The sequence below is a fragment of the Varanus komodoensis genome, unplaced genomic scaffold (genome assembly GCF_004798865.1).
Source record: "Varanus komodoensis strain SLA01 unplaced genomic scaffold, ASM479886v1 scaffold36, whole genome shotgun sequence".
Classification (NCBI taxonomy): Eukaryota; Metazoa; Chordata; class Lepidosauria; order Squamata; family Varanidae; genus Varanus; species Varanus komodoensis.
The window spans coordinates 512144-533303 of record NW_025335873.1 but is presented as its reverse complement, the minus strand read 5'-3'; the positions used below and the strand labels follow the sequence as shown (position 1 = coordinate 533303).

The 21160-nt window shown below is 49.3% G+C and overlaps 1 protein-coding gene across 1 annotated transcript in view; it reads right to left on the bottom strand.

Moving 5' to 3' along the window:
- Window positions 1-863: 863 nt before the first annotated feature.
- The window catches only part of AK8 (adenylate kinase 8), an 89891-nt gene continuing 69594 nt past the window's right edge, over window positions 864-21160 (bottom strand). The window contains exons 12-13 of the mRNA XM_044439988.1: window positions 2920-3000; window positions 864-1622 (exon numbers count right to left, since the gene is read on the bottom strand). Of these exons, the coding sequence (XP_044295923.1) occupies window positions 1388-1622; window positions 2920-3000 (316 nt within the window). The 3' untranslated portion in view covers window positions 864-1387. The remainder of the gene's footprint in view (window positions 1623-2919; window positions 3001-21160) is intronic.

Below are 21160 nucleotides of genomic sequence, written 5' to 3'. Positions count from 1 at the left end.
AAGTGACACGTGGGCGGCAGGGCCTGGCAAGGGCAGCGACTTCGGCATCGCCGGAGGGAGGACCTCCTCGCTGGTTCTTACACCACTGGGGACATGGCAAAGGCCGGTCCTTTGGCAAATGAGAACGGGGCGCTCTGTCCCTTGGCCCAGTGACCAGGCCCGAGCCAGAAACTCTTACAAACTTCGTGGGTAGGAGTATACATGGGTTCTCCCCAGCCTATTAGTGCACAGAGGCTTCCGGGACGTTGCTCCGTGTTGGTCTTTTCTTTGGCCAGAGCCGGGCGTGGTACACACAGTTACTTCCTTGATATTTGCAGGCTGGCTTGAAAAGGGCCAAGGGGAGGTGCCAGCATGAAGAGCCGCAGCCTGGCTTCTCCGTATCACCTGACGGCCTGCTGACTCAGCAGGGCCCGACCAGAGCGTGGCAAGCAGGAAGTGCTCCGTGAGGCGCAGCAGCGCCACCAGCTCCTGGGGCCTCCCCTCTGGAATCCAGAGCTTGGTGCGGAACGTTTGTCTGGCCAACCCTCGAGGTAGCTGGACATGTTCCATCCGTGCTATTTTTAAAATCACTATTCATAATGCCCTTAATAATGACGACGACGGCAATAAGTGGTTATTTATCACATCCTTAAAGAGTAGCGTAAGGTACAATCTAGTGCAATGTTTACACGGAAAAATGTCCTGGCTGGGGAACGCAGGGAGTTTTAGGAGATTGTAAACAGACATTTATTCTGTCTAAATAAGCACAGGATTGAGATTTTTTGCTACCCGCTTCCAAGTGCTTCTGATCACCTCCTCTAGTTTTTTTCCTGGTGCAGGTTAGTACATGCCGCGAGAACAGCTAGCATCTTGAAAAGCAGTGCTTGCAGTGAAACTCTTTTTAATCATTCACACTAATCAAACCAAGCGGTAACAGTTAAATCGTGGGGTGATCAGAATTACATTGTACCCTGGATAATCACCAAGATGGGAGAGGATCAAACAGAGGGAAATATTTCCCTCCCTTCCCTCGGTCACTGATCTACTTGGGATTGCTGGGACAAAACTTTTCATTTCTGTTGTGACAATCAATGGGATAAATGAAATCAGACTCACCAGAAGCTGCTTCTCTCTAGACAGTCTCAGCTCTAACTCCCAGAATGTATAAGCTGACAGCTCCCCACTGCTCCTTGGTTTAGGGAGGGTCCTTCTAGGGTTTTTTGAAGGGCCTGCTTGAGTTTTATTGCCCTCTTTATAGTTTACAATATGCTTTGGGCAGGGGGAAGACTTAAAGAAAAACCAACCTATTGCCTAGGAGGGAACAAGAACAGACTGCCAGCCCATCTTAGATTTAGTGTTTGCTTAGACCTCCAACCACTGGGGCCAAGTTACCGTATACTCAGAATCCTTAATACTTGGTTGGCAGTGGATTGACGATATAGCTCTCTATGTACTCAAAGACCGTCTGGGGATCTTGATCGCCATTGATGAAAAAAGCCTCTTCGAAGAAGCTCTCCAGGCTACTGGAAAGCCGGAAGTAGGCTTCCACCTTGAGCATCACCGTCTCTTCAACGTCCCTTGGGTGCATCAGGAGGCGGTCATTTGTTTCTTTCAAGGCAGATGGTTTGTACAGGGTGTGATACCTGGAAACCAGACAAAACAGAGGAACGGCCCTGAAGGATGCTCTCCTGCTTCTGGAGGTGCTCCAGTGGCTTCCAGTACAGCCTAACAACAGGAACATGACTGTGTAAAATGTGTCTCAAATCAATCATTACATTAGCACCATGCCCCAGAAAACTAATGCTGCTCCCAGAGCCAGCACAGCACAGATTTAATTAAGAGAAACTTAAGCTGAAGAACAGCCCTGTCTGCTCCCACTGCCTTTCCCGCTTTTGCCCCCCTCCACCAATGGAACGTGGCCCCTGAGAGCTTTTCTAGAACTGGAAAAGACTCCACATCCATGTATTTAAACCATGGTTTAGCACAATGTCGCTTGAGCTGTCGTGCGCGTCAGGTATGGGCTCTCCTCACTCCCTCCATGGGATCAAGAGGAAGAGTTCAGAAACATTTGCTTCCATTTCATCAACCACACGTTGCCACATTGTCTGGGCCCAGAGGTTCTGGTTCATTTTCACAAGCCAGCTTTAAACCATGCTTTGAAGTTGGCTTATTGAATGTTAAGCATAGTTGAGTATTAACCAGTGTTTGTCACACTGGGAGACATAACAAACCTTGGTTAGCAAAAGCTTAGGTACACCTAGCTAGGGATCCTGCTCAGGTGTGTTACCTCACATGCAAACATGGCCAATGGATAACTAACTTACGGATTTAACTCCATAAGCTGGAATGGAATTAACTCAGGGCAGATGATGCACTGGCAGCCACTGCCTTCAGCAGTTAGAAAGGGGGATTTAGCAAATGCGTGCAGGAGGGGAAGTCTATCGACAGCCAGCAGCCACAGGAGCTAAACAGAACTGCCCTGGGAAGGAAAGGTTGCATCAGGATCACCACCAGCTCTGGGGTTTGGACGGCTGTTGGGCAAGACAGCCTCTGTGGGCCAGGGGACACGGGGAGCTTGGTGTCTCCGGCTCTTCCTCTTGCCACCACTGTTGCTTGGGCCAGGCCAGCAGGAAGCTAGACAAGCAGAGTGGAATGCAAAAGAGAAGAGGGAAGTCCGGTGGGGGTGGTCTTGTTAGCAGGCCCATGCTCTCAGCAGGCCTCTGCTGGGGTGCCCACCCATGCCTCTCCTGACCTGTATCCCTGTGGCTGGAAGACAGGCTCGGGGGCAGAGCGGTGGGCTTCGTGTTCCGCCTGGGCCCCAGCGTGGCACCACAATGCTGCCAGCTCTCTCTTGGCTTCCTTCCAGTCTAGCTCGCTATGGATCAAGCTAACAAATCCATGAAACTGCACCCTTCGTCATGGTAAGTTAGTGCTACCCACCTTTCCCCAGTGACTGGGTCCAGCGTACGGTAACACAGACGCTCCAAAATGGTTTGAGTTGTGACATTCAGGAAAAACACCCTGTTGTTGGGGGAGGGAGGAAGAGAGAGAAGGGGGACATGGTCAATATCTTTAACAGGTAGCATGCAGGGTGACTTGGAGAACAACTGCCTTCTTCCACGCGCTCTACGTGGGGCTGCCCTTGAAGACAGTCTGGATACTTCAGATGGTGCAAAATAGAGCAGCCAGGTTGCTGACGGGGACTGGGCGTTACTCTCACATAACCCCAGTCCTCTACCAGCTTCACTGGCTTCCCATCGAAGTCCGGGCTCAATTCAAAGTGCTGGTTATTACCTATAAAGCCCTAAACAGCTTGGGACCAGGATACCTAAGGGAATGCCTTTTTCCATATTTGCCCTCCCGCCCCTTGAGATCGGCAGCAGAGGTCCTCCTCCGGGAACCCTCTGTGAAAAATATTAGGAGGGTGAGTACCCGGAGGAGGGCCTTCTCTGCGGTGGCACCCAGACTATGGAATGCGCTCCCCAGAGAGGTCCACCTGGCGCCGTCGTCATTTGTTTTTCGGCGCCAGGCCAAGACCTTTTTATTCAAACAATATTTTAACAATGTTTAATATTTATAGGTTTTAATTGTGCAGCCAGGGTGTTTCCGGGTTTTAATTGTAATTGTTATTTATATGGTATTTATTTATTTCTGTGAGCCGTCCCAAGGCTATATAGCAAGGGGACGGCATATAAAAACTTTGAATGAATGAATGAATGAATGAATGAATGAATGAATGAATGAATGAATGATTATTTCTGTCAGCTTTCCCCAACCCTGCCAGGCAGGCTTTGGCTGAGGGACCCTCCGCAAATGAAGCCATTCCTCTTGTGCGTGGCAGATCCAGCCTCAGGACTCTCCCGCCTTTGTCTGTGCAATATTGAGGATGGCTCCACGGCACAATCGCGGGACTTGGCAGGCCGTTCTTCTTTTCTGGGTGCAGACAGGGCCTTCTCTGTGGAGGCACTTTGCTTATGGGATGTGTCCCCAGAGAGGCTCACCTGGCACCCACCAGGGCTCCTTTCAGCACCAGCTGAAGACCTCCTTGTTTGCCCAGACCTTTCTGATCTTTCTGTTCTGCTGCTTTAGATCTGCAAAGGTGCAATTCTAGGGATGACAGCGCAGCTGGCTGGGGAACGTTGGGAACCGCTGGCCCTTTTTCTGCCTGAACATGCACAGGATTGCACTCCGACTGGATTTTTACGTGTGTACCTCACTGCTGGCTTTTACTCTTCCTTTTCTGCTCGAGAAACTCTATGGGTTTCGCGTTTAATTTTATGGTTTTAATGGTTGTGAACTGCCCGGACTGCTCTGCCTTTTTGGCGGCATAAAAAAGCAGTGCATAAATGAATACGTGGGATGAGGAGAGCCAGTGTGGTGTAGTGGTGAAGAGGATGGGATTGGGACTCAGACGATCTGGGTTCGAGTCCCCACTCAGCCGTGGAGCCCACTGGGTGTCTTTGGGCCAGTCACAGACTCTCAGCCCAGCCTACCTCACAGGGTTGTTGTTGTGGGGATAAGATGGAGGAGGAGGAGATATAAGCTGCCTTGAGCCCTTTGTAGGAAAAAGGCAGGATATAAATTGAAAAATTAATTAAAATTAATCAGCACACACAACGCTTCACAACAGGTGGGTGTGAAAGGTCCCTGCCCCAAGGGGATGGCCATATGAGTATCGCAACTACAAACACTTTGGCTTAGTTGCGCTTTTGTGACACACAGTCTGCTGTAGCTACAATAAAGATGGAGGAGGAGGCAGATGACCCAAAAGCTCCCAGGAATGCTGAGTTTTGAGGAGGGACTTCCTGTAAGTAAAGCAATTCTGGGCCGAAGGGGCAGCGAAGGAAAGCGGAAGCCTGGATGGCGGAGGCTGTGGGGCAGGAAGAGCTGCAATCACCAGACCACATAGGGTGGGATATAAACAGAGAGGGGGGCAAGGCATGACGTGACAGTGGGTGATCTCTGCCAGAGGTTTAGCCTTCTGCCCTGTTTGGAATGCATGCTCGGCCAAATGAGCAAATCCATTCCAAATGTGAAGAAGAGTTGCATCCGGAGCTGGTGAGGGGCAGGAGGAGAAACGGGATATTTTCTTTCCCAGCACATTTTCTCTTCCAGTCTTTGCTGCCTGGCTTTTCATATATTATTTTTATTTTATTTTTTGGCACGTGTGCCTCTCAGACCAGTTAGTGTAAGCTTTAGACGTTCACCAAAGGGAACATTTTACATTTACTGAGGAGGGATCAGATCAGATGAAAGCCTGAGGTTTTCCCGTGGCATTGCGCATAACAGATTACGAGGCTCCTTTGTAGAACTTAAAGTTATGAAAATCATCCCAGTCGCTCTTCAAATGTTTACAGATAATGACTTCCATTCGCATTGCAGGTTGTATGTGTTCTGTTTTTTAAATAAAATAAAAAAAAAACTCAGCCCAGCATTAAAAAAGCTGAAGATCTCAATGATTCCAAAGACAGGAGGAGAATATAACAGTTTTCAACAGTCTTTTATCCCTTACACTCCAAACATTTTGTTTCAGCTTTGTTTCCGTTGCCCAACAACCGTTTGGAAACGTGATTGTCAGAACAGGTAACTTGTGATGGTGATGATGTGTCTTGAGATGAATATTCTAGCAGAGGCAGGGGAGAAAAAGCAGAGCCTCCTTATACAGCCCTGATAATTGATACGGCTCCTGCTATTATATTCCAAAATAAACAAAAAAAGCTAAAGGATTATAACCTGGCATATCAAGAAGGCTTGTCGCAACTCATAGTCACTAACTTGAGAAAAGGGGTGTGTGTGGGGAGGAGGTGTTGCACGAGGCTGAGATGGAAGAGCTGAAAACACCCACTTCACTTAAGCTGCCAGCAAAATGAACCTTAGAAGCGCCTTGTCGGAAGTCCTCTTTATATATGTTGTGGGTTTTTTTTAGAAGAGACTTGTCTTATTATTCAGTCTGGTGTCAGCATTAAAGACAGACAGAAAGTGGGGGATGTTGCAGAAAGCAAGCCTGGTGCACAGACTGTCTAAAATGATGCAGGTGTGGAAAAGACGGTGGAAAACTGTCAGCAAGTGGCTAGTCCCTCCTGGGATCGCCTGGTGAAGGAAGAAGGCATCGCATCATTCCAGGGAGGACCGCCAGTCCCCTCGCACCGGAGGGTAGTCCCCATAGCCACCGCCCCAAGAAGAGCCCCCAGATGCAGGCAGTGCTGTCGATCCAGAGCAGCAAGCCAGCCCCAGACCAGCTGCAGGTCTTCTCTCAAGCCAATGGCTCTTCTTGATGGCCCAATCAAAACCAGACTGGCCAAAGAGACTCTTTACATGAGAGCAGGAACAAAATGGATCAGTGCTGGAATAATCCATCCAGCCACTTGCAGCTCAGCTCAGCTCAGCTCAGAAGGAACCGGAGATGGGAGGCCGGAGGGCGGGGGCGGGGCAGATGATGTTAGCATCCCAGCTGATAAAAACAGTCTGCTCATCACTGCTTCTCTGTTGCTCAAGCATCACAGATGGCCTGATTTAGCAGGCTTCGGGGCACCACTTAGCGAGGCCCCCATGATGGTTTTCTGTTTTTGCTTCTCTGTATCGCGACTTGCTTTAAAAGGTGACCTCAGGGCCCCCCCGAGGAGCTAACTTTTCACCTGAGCAGGTTGAATTCATCACAGCCCACCCTTCAATCCACTCAGTGGGGCCTCCCAGTCCCAGTGCAGCATCTTCAAAGAGGGAGAGAGCAACGGCCCTCAGAAATGTCAGGTCAGCACCAGGGCCGGGTTTGGCCCTGACATGCGGGAGAGCGGCTTGCTGAATTTGAAGTTCCAAGATTGGAACAGTCTTTGGACATAACAGGGACGTTCTCTTCTGTCCAGGATTCTTAAAAGCTACTTTTAACATGCTGTTTGAACCTTTTTCTTTTTATGGTGAGCCTGCAACTTTCTAAAATAGAAAGCCATTCATCTTGCTCTCCTTTGCTAAAATGGCCTATGCATCTTCCCACGGTATGCGGGGACCAGCTGCTCCCTTCCTATTCAGCATGCTCCGCAGTCCTTCCCTTCTCTCCTAAAGAGAGGATCCCTCATTTAAAAAGGAGCGTAATTGATCATGCCCAAACTTCACCAGCTGTGTCAGGCGTTCTCCAGAGAGGGGAAGCAGAGGAAGGAATCCAGCCCCGACGCTTGCCGCTGCTTCACTGCTAAATGGCCAGATCCTCCTTGCCTACCTTTGTCACCCCGTGGCTCCGCATCCATGGCAAGGAACCTGGGCAGGAGAAGGGCAAGCGCCAGCCTTCCGCCTACACCAGAGAGCCACATGGGCCAGGGGCCAGTCTGCATGCAGAGTGCCTGTGTCCTTCCGCAGCCTGGCCTCAAGCGTGCCCAAGCCCTTCTTTCCCAGAGGTGCTGTTTTGCTGCAATCCCATCGCCCCTCTCCACCTGAGATTGCCGTTAGAGATATAGACATAAACCAACATTTGAAGGATAACCTAAATCGAGATTACTATCTAAATCGTGTGTGCACACGCTTGGTTGTCACTCAGCACCTGTGCCATAGCTGCTCCTAAATCTAGGGAACAGAAGCGTTCCAAATCCTTGTCTGCATTTCATACACACACTCGCGGGGACATACCCCCTGCCCCAGGGCAGGCCACGCTGTGCTCCAGGACAACGCTCGGAGTCCACAGTTACCAGCCAACGGAACTGCCCTGCAGGCAAGGGGCTGCGGTGTCGTGCCACATGCCTGCAGGTTCTGGTTCTGCATGGTGCCCACAGGTGCCCAGCTTGCCGTGCCACGCAAAACTAAACGGCAGGGAGCTGCCTGAGAGTCGGGTGACCCTTGAACCGCCGCGGGCCGTCGCACTGTGCAAGCCAGGCCATTGCTCCACGGCTCTGAGTGTCAGGACATTCCCCGATGCCTCCCTTGCTCGCGGTCACAACAATTGCTTAGACTGGGGTGGGCGACATGCAGGCTTTAGATCCTTTGAGTGCTCTTGAGCTACTGCAACGCTCCAAAAGGGTCAAAATTAGAACAAAAACAAGCTCATTTAATGCTTCTGTGCACTAAATTGCTACCTACCTTACAGTCGCTCCGCTGCCTCAATGAAACACCTGGTATTTTGGCAAAAAGCATGTGGATCGAAATGTCATCATCTGGTTAATGGAGGCACTGTTTCAAGGGCAGATGACAGATCAACTAGCAACCCTCCCAGGGTGAAAATAGGCTCGAGTCAGTGAAAAGCACTCTGCACCTGCACAGAGGTATTTCTCTCTTCTTATACAACATGTTTCATTTCTGTTCCATTCAAGAAGGGATGGTGGGAGGCGTGTGGCACTGAATGGACACAAGTCAAGGAGAAAGGGGGGCATAGCTTTCTGGCGAGCGGCATCTGCAAGAGAGGTGCATCCCTTCTCCCAGAGCCTGATCCAAGCATAGCTAGGAAGTTTATCCACCATGTGAATGTTACATAAGCCTGCTAGGAATGGGAGAGGGTGGGGTGGGGTGCGGTGGGCGGTGGCGGCTGCTGCTGCCGCTCCTCCTCCTCCTCCTCACCCATACTGTGAAAATGTTTTAAGGGCTTTTTAAAGCCTCTGAAAAGCCCCTTTAGAGAAATCATTCATCACCCCCCTTTCTTTCCCTTCCTCTTCGACGCAGCCAGCTGGGAGCTGGCGGTTATCAGCATCTGCTTCTGAAACGGCATCAGATCTCCCCCGCCTCCCTCATTTTTTATTCTTTGCCTCCTCCTTACCCTCATTTGTTATTCCATCATTGTCGGATTCCCCCTGGAGTTCATTCCAATAGCGCTTCACGGATCAGGGAAAAGATGGCAGGAGCTCGTTGGACGTGCTGTGGAGCTGGGCCCACTTCCCTTAATTGCGATCTTAACCACAGCACTGCTCAGGGAGGGTGCAGCCTGTGTGGGTTGTGGGGGAGACTGGGGAGACTGGGGCCTCCCCCTTATAAAAGCGGGTTTCTCACCTGGCTGGCCAGCCTTCTCCCCAGGCCTTGCCCCCGACCCATCAGGGAAAAGCTCTCGGCCCTCATCAGCAGCTGATAGTTCCTAAGAATGGCTCTTTTCTTGCCCCATAGTACAGCAAAGCTCTTATCTCCCATAAGCTGCTGATTAGAGATAAGAACTTTTCCTTGCCAGAGAGAAGGGGAAGGAGAAAGAAGTTGAGGAATTCAGCCTGCTTACTTCTGAACAGGCAGTTAGAAGCATGTTCTGCTTACTTCTCAAGAGCTGGGTGAGGAGGGAGGTATTATGCTGGTTATTTGAAAACCCACTCCTTCCGTGTGCTTGTACCAGGACTTGGCCTGCTTACTTCTGGGCGCTCCAAGTGAGTGTCAACAAGGGGCTCATCTACTCTGCCCTTGGTCTTGCCCACAGATGCCGTGTGGCCCTCGAGCCAACAAAACCGGCACGGCCTTCCTTCACAGTATCACAAGGCATCAGTGCAGTTACGCCCCGTGTCTTCCTGCATTCCCTGCAGAGCAAGCGGGGGCAGTTTTGGGGGCGGGGGGTGCAGTGCCTTGACAAAGGCCCCATGGCGTGGCCCAGAATGCGTGGACACCACAAGGGCATCCATGTCCAGGAAGGACACGCAGCAGCACAGGCAATCCAAGGAGGGCAAAGGAAGGCAGGGGGGCCTTGGGTGCCATTTGCTTTTCCTCCGTCTAATATGTGGATTTCTACGTGGGCGTCAAAATTATAATTTTTAGCATAGCAGAACATGAGCCAAGGATGGAGAAATCCCAGGTTCAAATCCATGGGCGACCGGGAGGTTGCACACCCTTCATGGTCAGAGGAGACCCAGTCGGAGGAGGAACCGCTGAGGGGGGCTTGCCTCACTCCTCCCCCCTCCAGTGGAGAGGCAGGGGCTGCAGCTCTGCGGCAGAGGGCGAGCACACCCAGGCCTCGGGGGCAAGGGCTGCGACTGGGCTGCCGGGGAGGAGCATCATGGCGAGGGGGGCGATGTGGTGCCACACGCCAACCAGAGCAGAAGCAACACGCCCCCCAAAGGGAAACCACCCGTAAGAGCCAGTACCTGAGGCTGCTTCTTTCCTCCTCTCCCCCAGCCCCTTTTCCTTTTGTGTCATGTCTTTAAATGGGAAGCCGGAGAGCAGAAACTGTCTTATTACGAATCTCCGTAAGCCACTTCTGCGGAGCCTGTTTTAGCCGAGGAGCAAAAAAATACAGCTTCCAGCCAGCAAGAAATACATCTCCCCAGGTGGCCTTCTTCAAGTCAGTGTTTTTACAGCCACTTCACGGGTGACTGGGGCAGAACACTGACCAGTGGGGCAAATTCCAGAATTAACAATACACAGGCAGGGCTTTTAATATTGTGGGGTGACTCTGCCACCGTCACACACATGCAGTGCTGTCAAGCTCCTTGCCCCACACTGCGTCCAAACAGTTCAGGTGGAAACTTTTGTCAGGGTCAGATTTCTGTCCTTGAATAATATATTAAAAAATAGACACACCAAAAATGCAAATGTGAGAGAAAGAAAAGAGGCGATGATGTGTCACTTTGCACACGTGTCAAAAGTAACCAATTTCCTAATAGGGAATAAATTTCCCCTATTTAAATACTGTCAAATAGAACCTCTCCAGTCTAATAGGGTTCGCTTGCGGGGGGAGGGGTTTGGGGGAAATGGAAAATAAATCTGATTAAATATTGATATTTCCTCGTATTAATTAAGGGGAGGAAGAGTGGGGGGGGCAGTTTCTGCATATGGGGGAAGCAGTCCATCAAGAGAACCCCAATATGTTCAGCGTGTCCCCAGGAAGCCGGGAAAGAAATTTCACAATCAAGTGTGTAAGTGTTCCAAAAAGGGGTGCTGAATATTTTATGAATATTTGTCATAAGACAGAAATAATAACCACCGTGCAGAGCTATTAGAATTAATATTTATGCTGCCCGCCATGAAATATTCATGGGGAACTGAGAAAGGGGGCCCCCGTTAAGACAAGAAATAATTTACATTGGGTTTGGTTTACCCGCCGGCTTGATGTTTAAAAGACGGGTTTGACAAGCTTCCGCATGAATCCGTCAGTCACTTCCAGCCAGTGGGTGGGGTGCAGGGAGGGAAGGAAAAAAGCAAAAGTGGGGGGACAGAAGAGAGTGGTGGGAAGAAACGGTCCGGGCTGTTGACAGCTCACAGATTGAGTTTCTGACAGCCCTTTAAAAAAACACACACACACACACACACCCCTAAACGCCCCCCCCCCATCCCCATCCTCGCCTCCTTCCATTGCTGGAGGCGGCCTGAAATGCCGCCGTTCATCCGAGCTCCCCTTCCATCTGCTGAAATTAACGAATTAATGAGCGCGATACATTTTGCAGTGGGGCCCTAGGAATGTTTACTGGTGATTAAATTATAATGCAGCCCGAGCTGTATAATTCATGAGCCAATTAAAGGAAGTGTTAGTTGATTTGATGGGAAGCGCAAATACAAAAAGCATTTAACTAATAGGGAACCGTGGGCCGCCGGACTGCCTCGGCTCTCTCGGATTACGCGGCTAATTGCTCTGCTTTATAGGGCTGTCTTGGATAGCCATGCATATTTCATTGTTCTCAAATACTTCAATTGTTTGCATCCGTGTCTCTGCTGTAATATGTAGAAGCTTGGCCAAACTTCAGTGTAGTTAAAGTGCTCCCCGCTTCGAGGGCCGGAGTTGCGGATGTGGGGTGCACAAGGTAGAGAGAAGTGAGGCAGGCGCCTGGCGGAGGAGAAACTTAACGCCGACGAATTGAATGTCACTGCGGCAATTACGTGATTAAAATAGCGCAGCCCTCTTTTTGGCAGGGACTTGGTCAGACAGTGTCTTGCGTGGGCAGCTCCAGCTCACGCACTCAGATAGATGAGTGTCCAGTAAATGTTTCCGCACATGCCCCCCTTAAGAACACCCACAGAGATGAATAGAGAACAAAATGCAAACCGAGGACTGGAAGAGTTACTGAGAAAGAGGGGTCCAGAAAGGTGCACTTTTATGATGGAAATTCATGCGTTTGTTGTGTCCAATTTTAAGGGCCGTGCAGGAGACGCTGAGCAAGTGGCTAAGTGGGGTAAAATACTTCTAGCCTGGCTCAGCGCTGCATTTAGAGTCCTGGCTGAAAAAGAATGCTCTTAACGGGAATGAAAAGAGCAAGAAATCTCAGAAGAAGGGTGTCGAGTTTTAGATACAGAAAAAGAAGAGGCACTCTGTGTGCATTTTGGGAGCAGCCCCTCTGTAGGCATCCTGTTGGATTTCCTTCTTTTCCAAAAAGTTCAGTAGGCTAAGAATTTCTTGGGAGTGGGGGACTAAGACTGAGCAAATGCTTACTTTTTAAATTGCCCCGTTCAGTGACATAGCCCTAGTTCACACATAATGCTAAAACATGGTTTATTTCACCCATGGCTTTTTGCCCTAGTCAGTGTTTTTCAGGTAGAAAACCAACCAAACCATGGTTTGTTTTCTCAGTCTTTGGGTTGTTTATTTCCCTACTCCTGTGCCTGCTTCCTCATGCCACTATGGCACTCTAGTGATGGCAGGTAGAGTGGCTTGGGTGGTGGCGGTTATGCTGGCAAAGCAATCCAGGAACAACCCATAATTCTGAGTTCAGAAAAACAAAAATCATGACTACAAAAGAATCATGCAACTTTACTGTCAACAATAAAGAAACTGAAATTCTGAAAGATTTTGCACAGCTTAGCTCCAACAGCAATTCAAAAGGTGAATGCAGCCAAGAAATTTGAAGAAGTCTGAACCTTGGAAGGGCAGCAATAAAAGAACCACATGTGTGAGGACATTTCACTGGAGACCAAGGCCACGTCCATCCACGCTATTGTATTCCAGATCACTATGTACAGGTGTGAAGGCTGAACAGTGAAGAAAGCCGACAGGAGGAAAAAGTTTGCATTTGAGAATCGTGCTGGAGGAAAGCTTCGCAAACAGCCTGGACTGACAGAAAGATGAACACGCAGGAAGTGGATCAGTTCAAGCCAAACCTTTCCCTGGAAGCAACGGCAAAACCGGAGCCGTCATACTTTGGGCACTGCATGAGAAGGCAAGGCTCACTGGCGAAGGCGATCCTGCTAGGCCAAGTCAAAGGCAGAAGAAGAGGAAAGCACCTTTGGGATGGATTGATTCCACAAAGGGAGCTACAAGCCATGAGGAACAGAACATATTAGAGAGCATTCACTCACAGGGTCACCATATGTTGGCAACCACTTGCTGATGCATAACAACCCATGGCTTAAACAAACAAGAGTTTACCACAGCTTCTCTTTCTGGGTTGTTTATGGTTAACAAATCATGGTTTCTTAGCACAGTGGAGTCCACAGAAATCAACAAGTCACAGCACGGATTAGAACCAGACACTGGTTTCAAAATCCCGTAACTGATTCGATCTGGCTATGCGCGAACATCACTGAGGACAATAAGGACCCATCAAGAGCAAGCGCAACAACTGGCCGTTTAAGCAAATATCAGCATTTTTTCAGAAGTGCTAAACAAAATCCCCCTGGATGGGACATGTGTTTCTAAACACCGTTGACAACGACTTGGTTCCAGGATGTACCTTTCATAAGAAGAAAGGACCTTGTCTGCGTAACATTTCCAGGACCCTGGAGGGACTGGCACGCAGGGCAGGCTTGGAAGTTCACTTCTGTCAGCACAGCTGATCAGGTGTGACTGGGGAGCTAACCCACGGTTTGCACAAAGAACCCCCTCCTTCGTTTAGCACTCTTGATCACGTCTGCAAGAGCAGTGGGTAGTTCTGCCTCAGAATCCCATTCTCTCCAGCTCCAAGATGGATTTTTGGACTTGATGGAAATGGACTGGTTCACATGTGCAAATACTCCCTGCCTTTGTAAGACAGAAACTCCAGAGGATGGGGGGGTCGAAATGCCTCATTCCAAACAGGCAGGCGAGCAGCAGCTGGTCTGGCCGTGAATCGTAGCACAGACACACCAGGCTGCTTGAGACAGGGCCCTCAGCTCCCCTTACGAAGCTGTCCAATGTCCCAAACCACGGAATGCAGCCTAAAGCCCTCCCGGCCAGTAATTCATCCTCAGGAGAAGGATTTTCACCATTTGGACTAGTGGGAAATCACGCAAAAGCCGGGAAATCATCGAACAATCCGTGCCCGGGGAGAAAGAGGGCAAGGCCGGAGGGAGTGGCCAACTGGGCACCGCAGCGGGGCTGGACCCCCCCCCAGAGCATGATCAGCACAGCTCCCCCGCAGACCTCTGGCCAACAGCAGGCTGCAAGGGACGCCCAGCTCGGGCACAGTACGTGCTTGCCGCCTGAAACGGATCGCGGCGGAGGGGAAACAGCACAAAGACGCCTGTATGCGAGGCACAGCGGGGAGCGCTTCTTGGGCTGCTCCAGGGGAGAAGGGGAAACATGCCCGCACCCTGCTGAAAGCCCTCTCCCCCGCCTCCACTTCCAGCGATTCCTGCAGGGAGGAACAGAAAGAGGGGGAAGACACAGCGCAGCAGGGCCTTCGTTCTGCCTGCCCGGCTCAAGAAACAGCCTCATTTTTTCTCTTCCCTTCCCATCCCTTTTTCCTTGTGAGTCATGCCCTTTAAAAAAAAACCTGGAAGCCTGTGAGCAGCAAAGGCTGGCTTATTAAACCGAATATAAACTGCTTCAGAAATCTCTGAGGCTGAGGAATAAGATAGAAATCCTTAAGTTCTGCAAATGTAATAGACCGTGAGGTTAAGAAAGTACCTACATCAGCGGAGCATGGAAATGGCAGCTTGTATCCCAGCACCTCTGAAAATATTATTATTATTATTATTATTATTATTATTATTATTATTATTATAACATTTCTATGCTGCCCCTTGCCGAAACCTCGGGGCAGCTTACAACACTATTACTATTATTATTATTATTATTAGAAACACTGCAGCACAAAGAGCCATGAGCAGCTTTCTGAAGCAGAGGAAACAAGCAATCTCACCCTGCAGACTTTTCAGACAAAACAGCTCCCTTTTGCCTGGAACGTTTCCCTTCCTGATATTTCTGAATGAGTGCCTTTTCAGATGAGATCAGACAGCATGCAAATGATGAAACGGGACCAAGATGTCTCCCATTCTGGATTGAAGAGGCAAATTATCAAAAGGTGCTCTGTGGGGTTGGAGTTGTTGTTTTTCTGCGTGTGAAATTTCCATCGCAAAAGGTCACACTTGCAGCTCTCTTTCCTCCATCGAACCGCCGTTCTTTGCCGCACGGCTCGGGTGCTGTCTCAGAAGGGGGCTGCTTTGAGACCTTTGGCTGACCAAAGCAGCAGCACTGCCATTAAAGGTAAGGATGTGGGGCACATGTGAAGGACCCCACCCAGGCCGAGTCCCCAGACAAGAGCCTGCCGGACGCAGACATGACCAACAGGTCTCTGCTTTGAAGTCCCAAATTTGGAAGGGGTGTAAAGCAGTGCTGCCTCCTAGTTTTGGGGGGCCCTTTGGAAAGACACCCTCAAAGTTCTCTCCTTCAGTGGTCAGCTGGCTCCCTGCCATCCCCAGCTGCTGCTCCCCCCGCCCCCCCCATGGCTACTACTGACTGGAAAGCTGTGCTGCTCCTTCTCACCCCAACAGAGAGAGGGGCAGGTGAAGAAGACATGCATACATACATTTGTCTTCCTTGCTTCCGTTCCATGACCAGAAAGACTAGTTCTTTGGCCTTTTCGGATAATGAAATATTGAAAAACATGGTCAAAAGTGCCTGATCTGGGGCTAAAACTAGGAATGCAAAGTTATGAATCGTTCAACTATTCAGATTTTAATTGTTGCAAAAGTTATCTGAAACTTAGCACCTCTCCTTTCCAGTGGGTCGAAATGGAGTGTTGGTTGCATTCAAAAGGTACTCCCCTAATACTCTTAGCGCTGCAGCACACACGCGCACACACGCACACGCACACACGAACCATCAAAATTAGCACCCTGAGACTCCAACTCAACCAATTTCCTCTGATCTACTTATTACCCAACAACTGAATCTTTCACAAAGCCATTTCCCAGAGAAATATTTATGGCCCCCCAATGTTTATTGAGCCCTCCATCATGATCAAAGTTTTACGAGCACTCTGTATACAACTCTGAATTAAAAAACATAATTCTTGATCTATCAAACCTCAGCTTGATGCGGCATTTCTCTCTGTTACACCAGTCAGTCTCAACATGTCTTACAACAGGATTTGCTTGCCAAATTCTTCATCTCAGCCAGTGACAAGGCTTAGTGGGGTTGCGAAAACGCAATGCCAGTCCTACATCTGAAGCTAGAACACAGTGTTCTTTGGTGTGTGGCCACTTGGAGGTTTGCCGGGGGTGGCGGGGGGATGAGGAAACGCATCACCAAAAAGGGTGCAGAAGAGGAGTCCCATTTACATGAATGGAAAGCCACTGAATCACCGGTTCTTTAAATCAGAACTGGATAGGAAAACCCTTCGAAGGTACAATGTATTCGTTAGCAGCCTTCCAACACAGGATTGTCCTGTGTAAATAAAGCGGGACAAACAGCTGGTGGTGCAGCCATCAGTTCAGAAATGTAGCCACACATCCTCAAGGTCACCCAGGATCATCATAGATACTAGAAGCTGCATCGACCCAGATCAACGGAACAGTTCTGGCAGAGGTCTTTTCTAACCAGAGCAGGCCCTTCGTAAAATGAATTAGGCTTAATGGCCCATGCAGGACTAAGCCAGGCTGAACGACTTGGCATTCTGTTCTGGAACACTGCATACTGGAAAAAGTCATTTCCCATCCAGCCACTGTGAGGACTGCAGGCAGAAGGAGTAGGGGATTCTGGGTGGTGGAAGAGATGACCTCAGCATCGCTGCTACAAAAGCAGTGTTATTGTAGCAGTATCTTTGCAGGCCCTGGCTCCACCACATCCCTGCAAATGGTCAGCAACATTATAAGCAGCAAGAATGATCCCCAGGAGCAAGGATTTGGATTCAAAGTAAAATAAATTCAAGAGTGCTGCATTATCAAATCTAAATGCAATCCTTGCCACCAAAGAAAATGAAAATCTGTGTTATATGAGCTGCCCCCCCACCCCATCCCTGTGACAGAAATGAAAATCCAAATGAGAAAAGGGTTTACAGACAAGCCCTCTGCAAAGAAGTAGCCCTGATGCCATAAATTTCACCAGGATAAATACACGAAACTGCAGAATCTTGCACTAGGAGAGGGAGGTGAGCTGGGTTTTGTTGTTGCTTTTTCCCTTTTCCCTTTCTAAAGGGCTGCCAAATGCTATTCCTTCTAGGTAATCAGATAGCTGTTAATTAATAAAACTGTCAGATTAATTGTCCCGGTCCGGACATCCTTATCCATTCTGTAACCCTACCCACTAGCATTCCCCCTCCCATCCTGTGCCCTATAGCTTCCAGCTCAATTAACTTAATGCTATGCAAATGAGAGGCTCTCCTCCTCGTTAGCTTCTAGCCTGCGAATGTTAATAGCATAATTGGGCCTTCAGCAAGGTAATTAGACACGATTTCTTCCATTAGTCTTACAAGTCTAATTATTGTTGATGGGAGAGAGGGGACCAGGTCCCTCGGCTGCAAGCAAAGAGCGGGCATAGGGTTAAAACAAATATAGACAAAACATTGACAAGGTAAAACAAGCACCGAGATCTATAGCGGGGTCAGGTACAAGGTGGGAGAGGGAAAAGGAACCGTGCCAGGGGCTGTGGAGTCATCCCAAACCTTGTGAGAGTAGAAAACTCGACTGCAGGAATCTCTTTAATCCCTAAGAACAAGCCACCACGCAGACACGTTTTGCCACGCACGAGCGTGCGCGCGTATGTATTCACAGGCAGACACACAAGGGTGAGTTGCAATAAACTGTAGCGGCGTATCCACACTGCAGCTGCGAAAACAGGTTGTGTAGGCTGTCAAGTCTGAGAGACAAGTCCGACCTCTCCGGGGTACCAACAGCCAAATCCTAGTCTGGATTTGAAGCTTCAGCTCAGGAAGCTTCACCTTGGACAGCCTCAGGAAAGATCTGCTTTGTTTCAGGGAAATCCAAAGACTGCCAACGTGGCCTGCTTCATTTTGGCATTCAGGCTTTGCGCAAAGCTGATGCACAACCCTAACAACATGCACTGAAAGACCTCCCGTGAAGAATCCTCCTTCCTCAACTGTCGCTCCCAGCAGCCATTCCATCAGGCTGTCGCAGAGGGATATACGAGCAAAACCCGGGCTGTTCTAGCAGCCCTACTGGCAAGCTGCTTCATGTTTTGCGGTTCCTTCCCCATCCCTTTTTCCTTGCCTGTCACAGCCTGCAAAATTGTGAGCAGAGACTGCCTTGTTTCCTCTTAGGCCAGGTAAGCCACTCCAGGAATCTGACATGGAGGAGGAGACTTTGAAAAAAATGCATGAAATGAATAAATAAAATGAGTTTACCCATTTAGTGTGAGTTTTCAGCTCCCACTGATTTGCTTCACCAAATAAACGATCCAACCACAACTTGACTACCCCACCTTATTCCAGCAAGGTCCCATCTGTATAAGAGAACCTCTTCTGGGGATTGGGGTCCCTCATGGTTGACAGCATCTAGCTTGGTGTTTTTATTCCCAAAGTTGCCAGGAGCTAGCAACTGTAGGTTCAAAGGTAATGTACATTTTTGCTTAAAAAGTAATTGCTTCAGAGTCCCCAAATGGCAGATGGCGAAGGCAATAAAAGACTTTCTTAAACTAAGTTTTAACCCTTCAAGAAGCAAGAATGACCTTTCCACATTTACACAGAATAATAATATTCACCAGTTTTTCCCCTCCTTGCAGAAGCACAAACACTGGAAATAAATAGTCTAAATGCCAATAGCTTGGAAATAATAGGTCAGCTTTACTTTCTTTCTCCTCCCTCCCTCCCTCAATTCATAGCTCAGTCCATTAATATCCAGGTGGGGAGCCCCTCTCAGCCCAGAGGCCAAATGTCACTTGAGAGAAGCTCTCAGGGCCACATTCCTGTGAAAGGCAAAGTGGGAGGAACCAAAGACAAAAGGTATGTGGGGGGATTCAAAAACCACCAGTGCAGCATGACTTAAAGCTCTTGGTGCCAGTAGCAAGTCTTTAGGAGGGGCATTACAACCTTTCTGGATGGGGCAAAAGCTGCAGAGAAGCCGGGAAGCTGCACAGTGATCAGCAGCCCAGGGAAGAGGAGGGCAGGAAAGGGAGGCAGCAGGCCGGTGCGCCCCGACTTGCATCACTTGGCCTTGATGCCTGAGCTACCTGCACTTCTGCTCTGCGTGCAAAAATCCCCAGAGCTTCCTAGTCTCTGACTAGTCTCTGAGCTTCCTAGTCCAGGAGAGCGGCATTTCAAAGACTAAACTACTGCTATTGTTTCTCCCAAAGCCATTGTCTGCATTGCAAAGGTGCAACCTTTTGTGGGTGCAGAGCAGCTGACTCTGGGGGTCCTTCTGGGGAGTGAAGTCTCAGGGAGGTGAAAGTCTCTGAATAGCTTCTGTGGCTGAATCCTCTTGCTGAACTGTTCATTTCAGAGCCTTCTCAAAGGGGTTGGGATCCTCTGAGGATGATGGATCAGGGTGTAGGTTCATGGCAGTTCTGAACCGCTAAGCAGCCACAGGAAATGCTTCTCAAATGTGGCACAGCAGCCCTACCATCAGATGCCATCTGCTCAATGTAGTGACATAATAGCAGCAGGGACACCAGGGGGATGGTGCTGCAGATGCCCGTCCCTTCCCCCAGGACCTTCTCCCCCCCCCCCCAACCCCTCTGAGGGAAAGACGACCAAGAGTTGATGAAAAGGTCCCCTTCCAAAGAGCCCGAAAGCATTCGAGCAAGAGCAGGGTTTGCGTCGTTCTGTTCTCCTCCCGCAATCCCTCCCCTCCCCTCTGTCTTCATCCTCCTCCAACTACAGGAAACCCCAGCCTGGAGCATGGGGCATTACCAGATCCCATGGGCATCCTTCCCACAGAGGCTTAGGCTCCTCAGAAAGTGGGGAAGTGAACAGCAGGTGTAGACCTGCCACCCTTCAGAAGGCTTCCCTTCTGGAATGAGTTCCAGCCAGCACAGACCTCTCCAGGGTCCTGAAAGGTCCAGCCATTCTGCATAGCTGGATTTAACTCTGCCTCATCTACGGGAGGGTCACTGCTTCGTACTGGCTCTCCTGGGAAGCGGGAGCTGAGCTCGGCAAGGCAGCACCCCATGGCCACTGCAACAGCATCGCACTGACCTGAGCATTACAAGGGGCCACCAGTGTCATCTGCCGAGAGCAAAGAGCCCTCCATGGGCTATAGAGAGGACGGGATCACCTGTTCTCGCTCCCCTTCATGCTGCCACTGCCTTTCCAAAAGGAGAACCAGAGTGTCTTGGTTTTTGCTTTTTTTTAAATTTAGTGGCAAGCATTTATACCAAAGTTCTCTGGCCAGTTTCCCATAATGCTAACAGCAAAACAAATGAAAAAGACACCCCTGCCACACCAGCCAAACAACAAATGCCGCACATAAATGCCAGTGAATGGGCATAGCATGTTCGGAAACATCTGATGGTGTTGATGGTGTCAAAGAATAATACCATCAACTCTATCAGATGTTTCAGAAATCTGTTACAGTGAGGGCAGTACCACCTGTGTATAATATAACTCTAATTTTATTATTGTGACCCACTTTGAAAGCCATTATGCCTGAAAGGCATTGTATGGTAAAATGAATTTCAAAAAAGCAAAAAACATGGGGCATAAAAGATCTGGTGCATTATCTCTATTACTGCCCACTGTAGAGAGAGCTGAGAGAGAGATTTATTCATGAACTTGCAACCAAATTATCACACAGAGGCCCAGATAACCTGTCTTCTCACGGACACAGATGTATATCCCCCTCGGATATAAGTACCAACCCCTCTGGAAATAGATGCCTATGTAAAATGCAGAGAAGGATAGCAATAAGTTTGCTAAAGCTGTCAAGCACCTTAGAAGCAAGAGGAGGAGGGAAATGGTTGCTGCTTGTGCTGGTGAAATCGTTTGCTTTTTTTTACTGCTCTAGTGCATTTCTGCTCACAAAGGGCATTAGGGGACATTTGACTGATAGAATACACTGGGTTGGATCCAGATTGCTGCTGGGTCTACAGTGCTGAGGAAAGTGCCCTTCCTTGCCGCCGCTTCCTCCCCTGCAACCCACTGAAAAGGGCATCAGAGAGTCTGGAAAACCTGAATGGAGCGAGCAGTGGTCTGTATGGAGGCAAGAGGCATGGGGT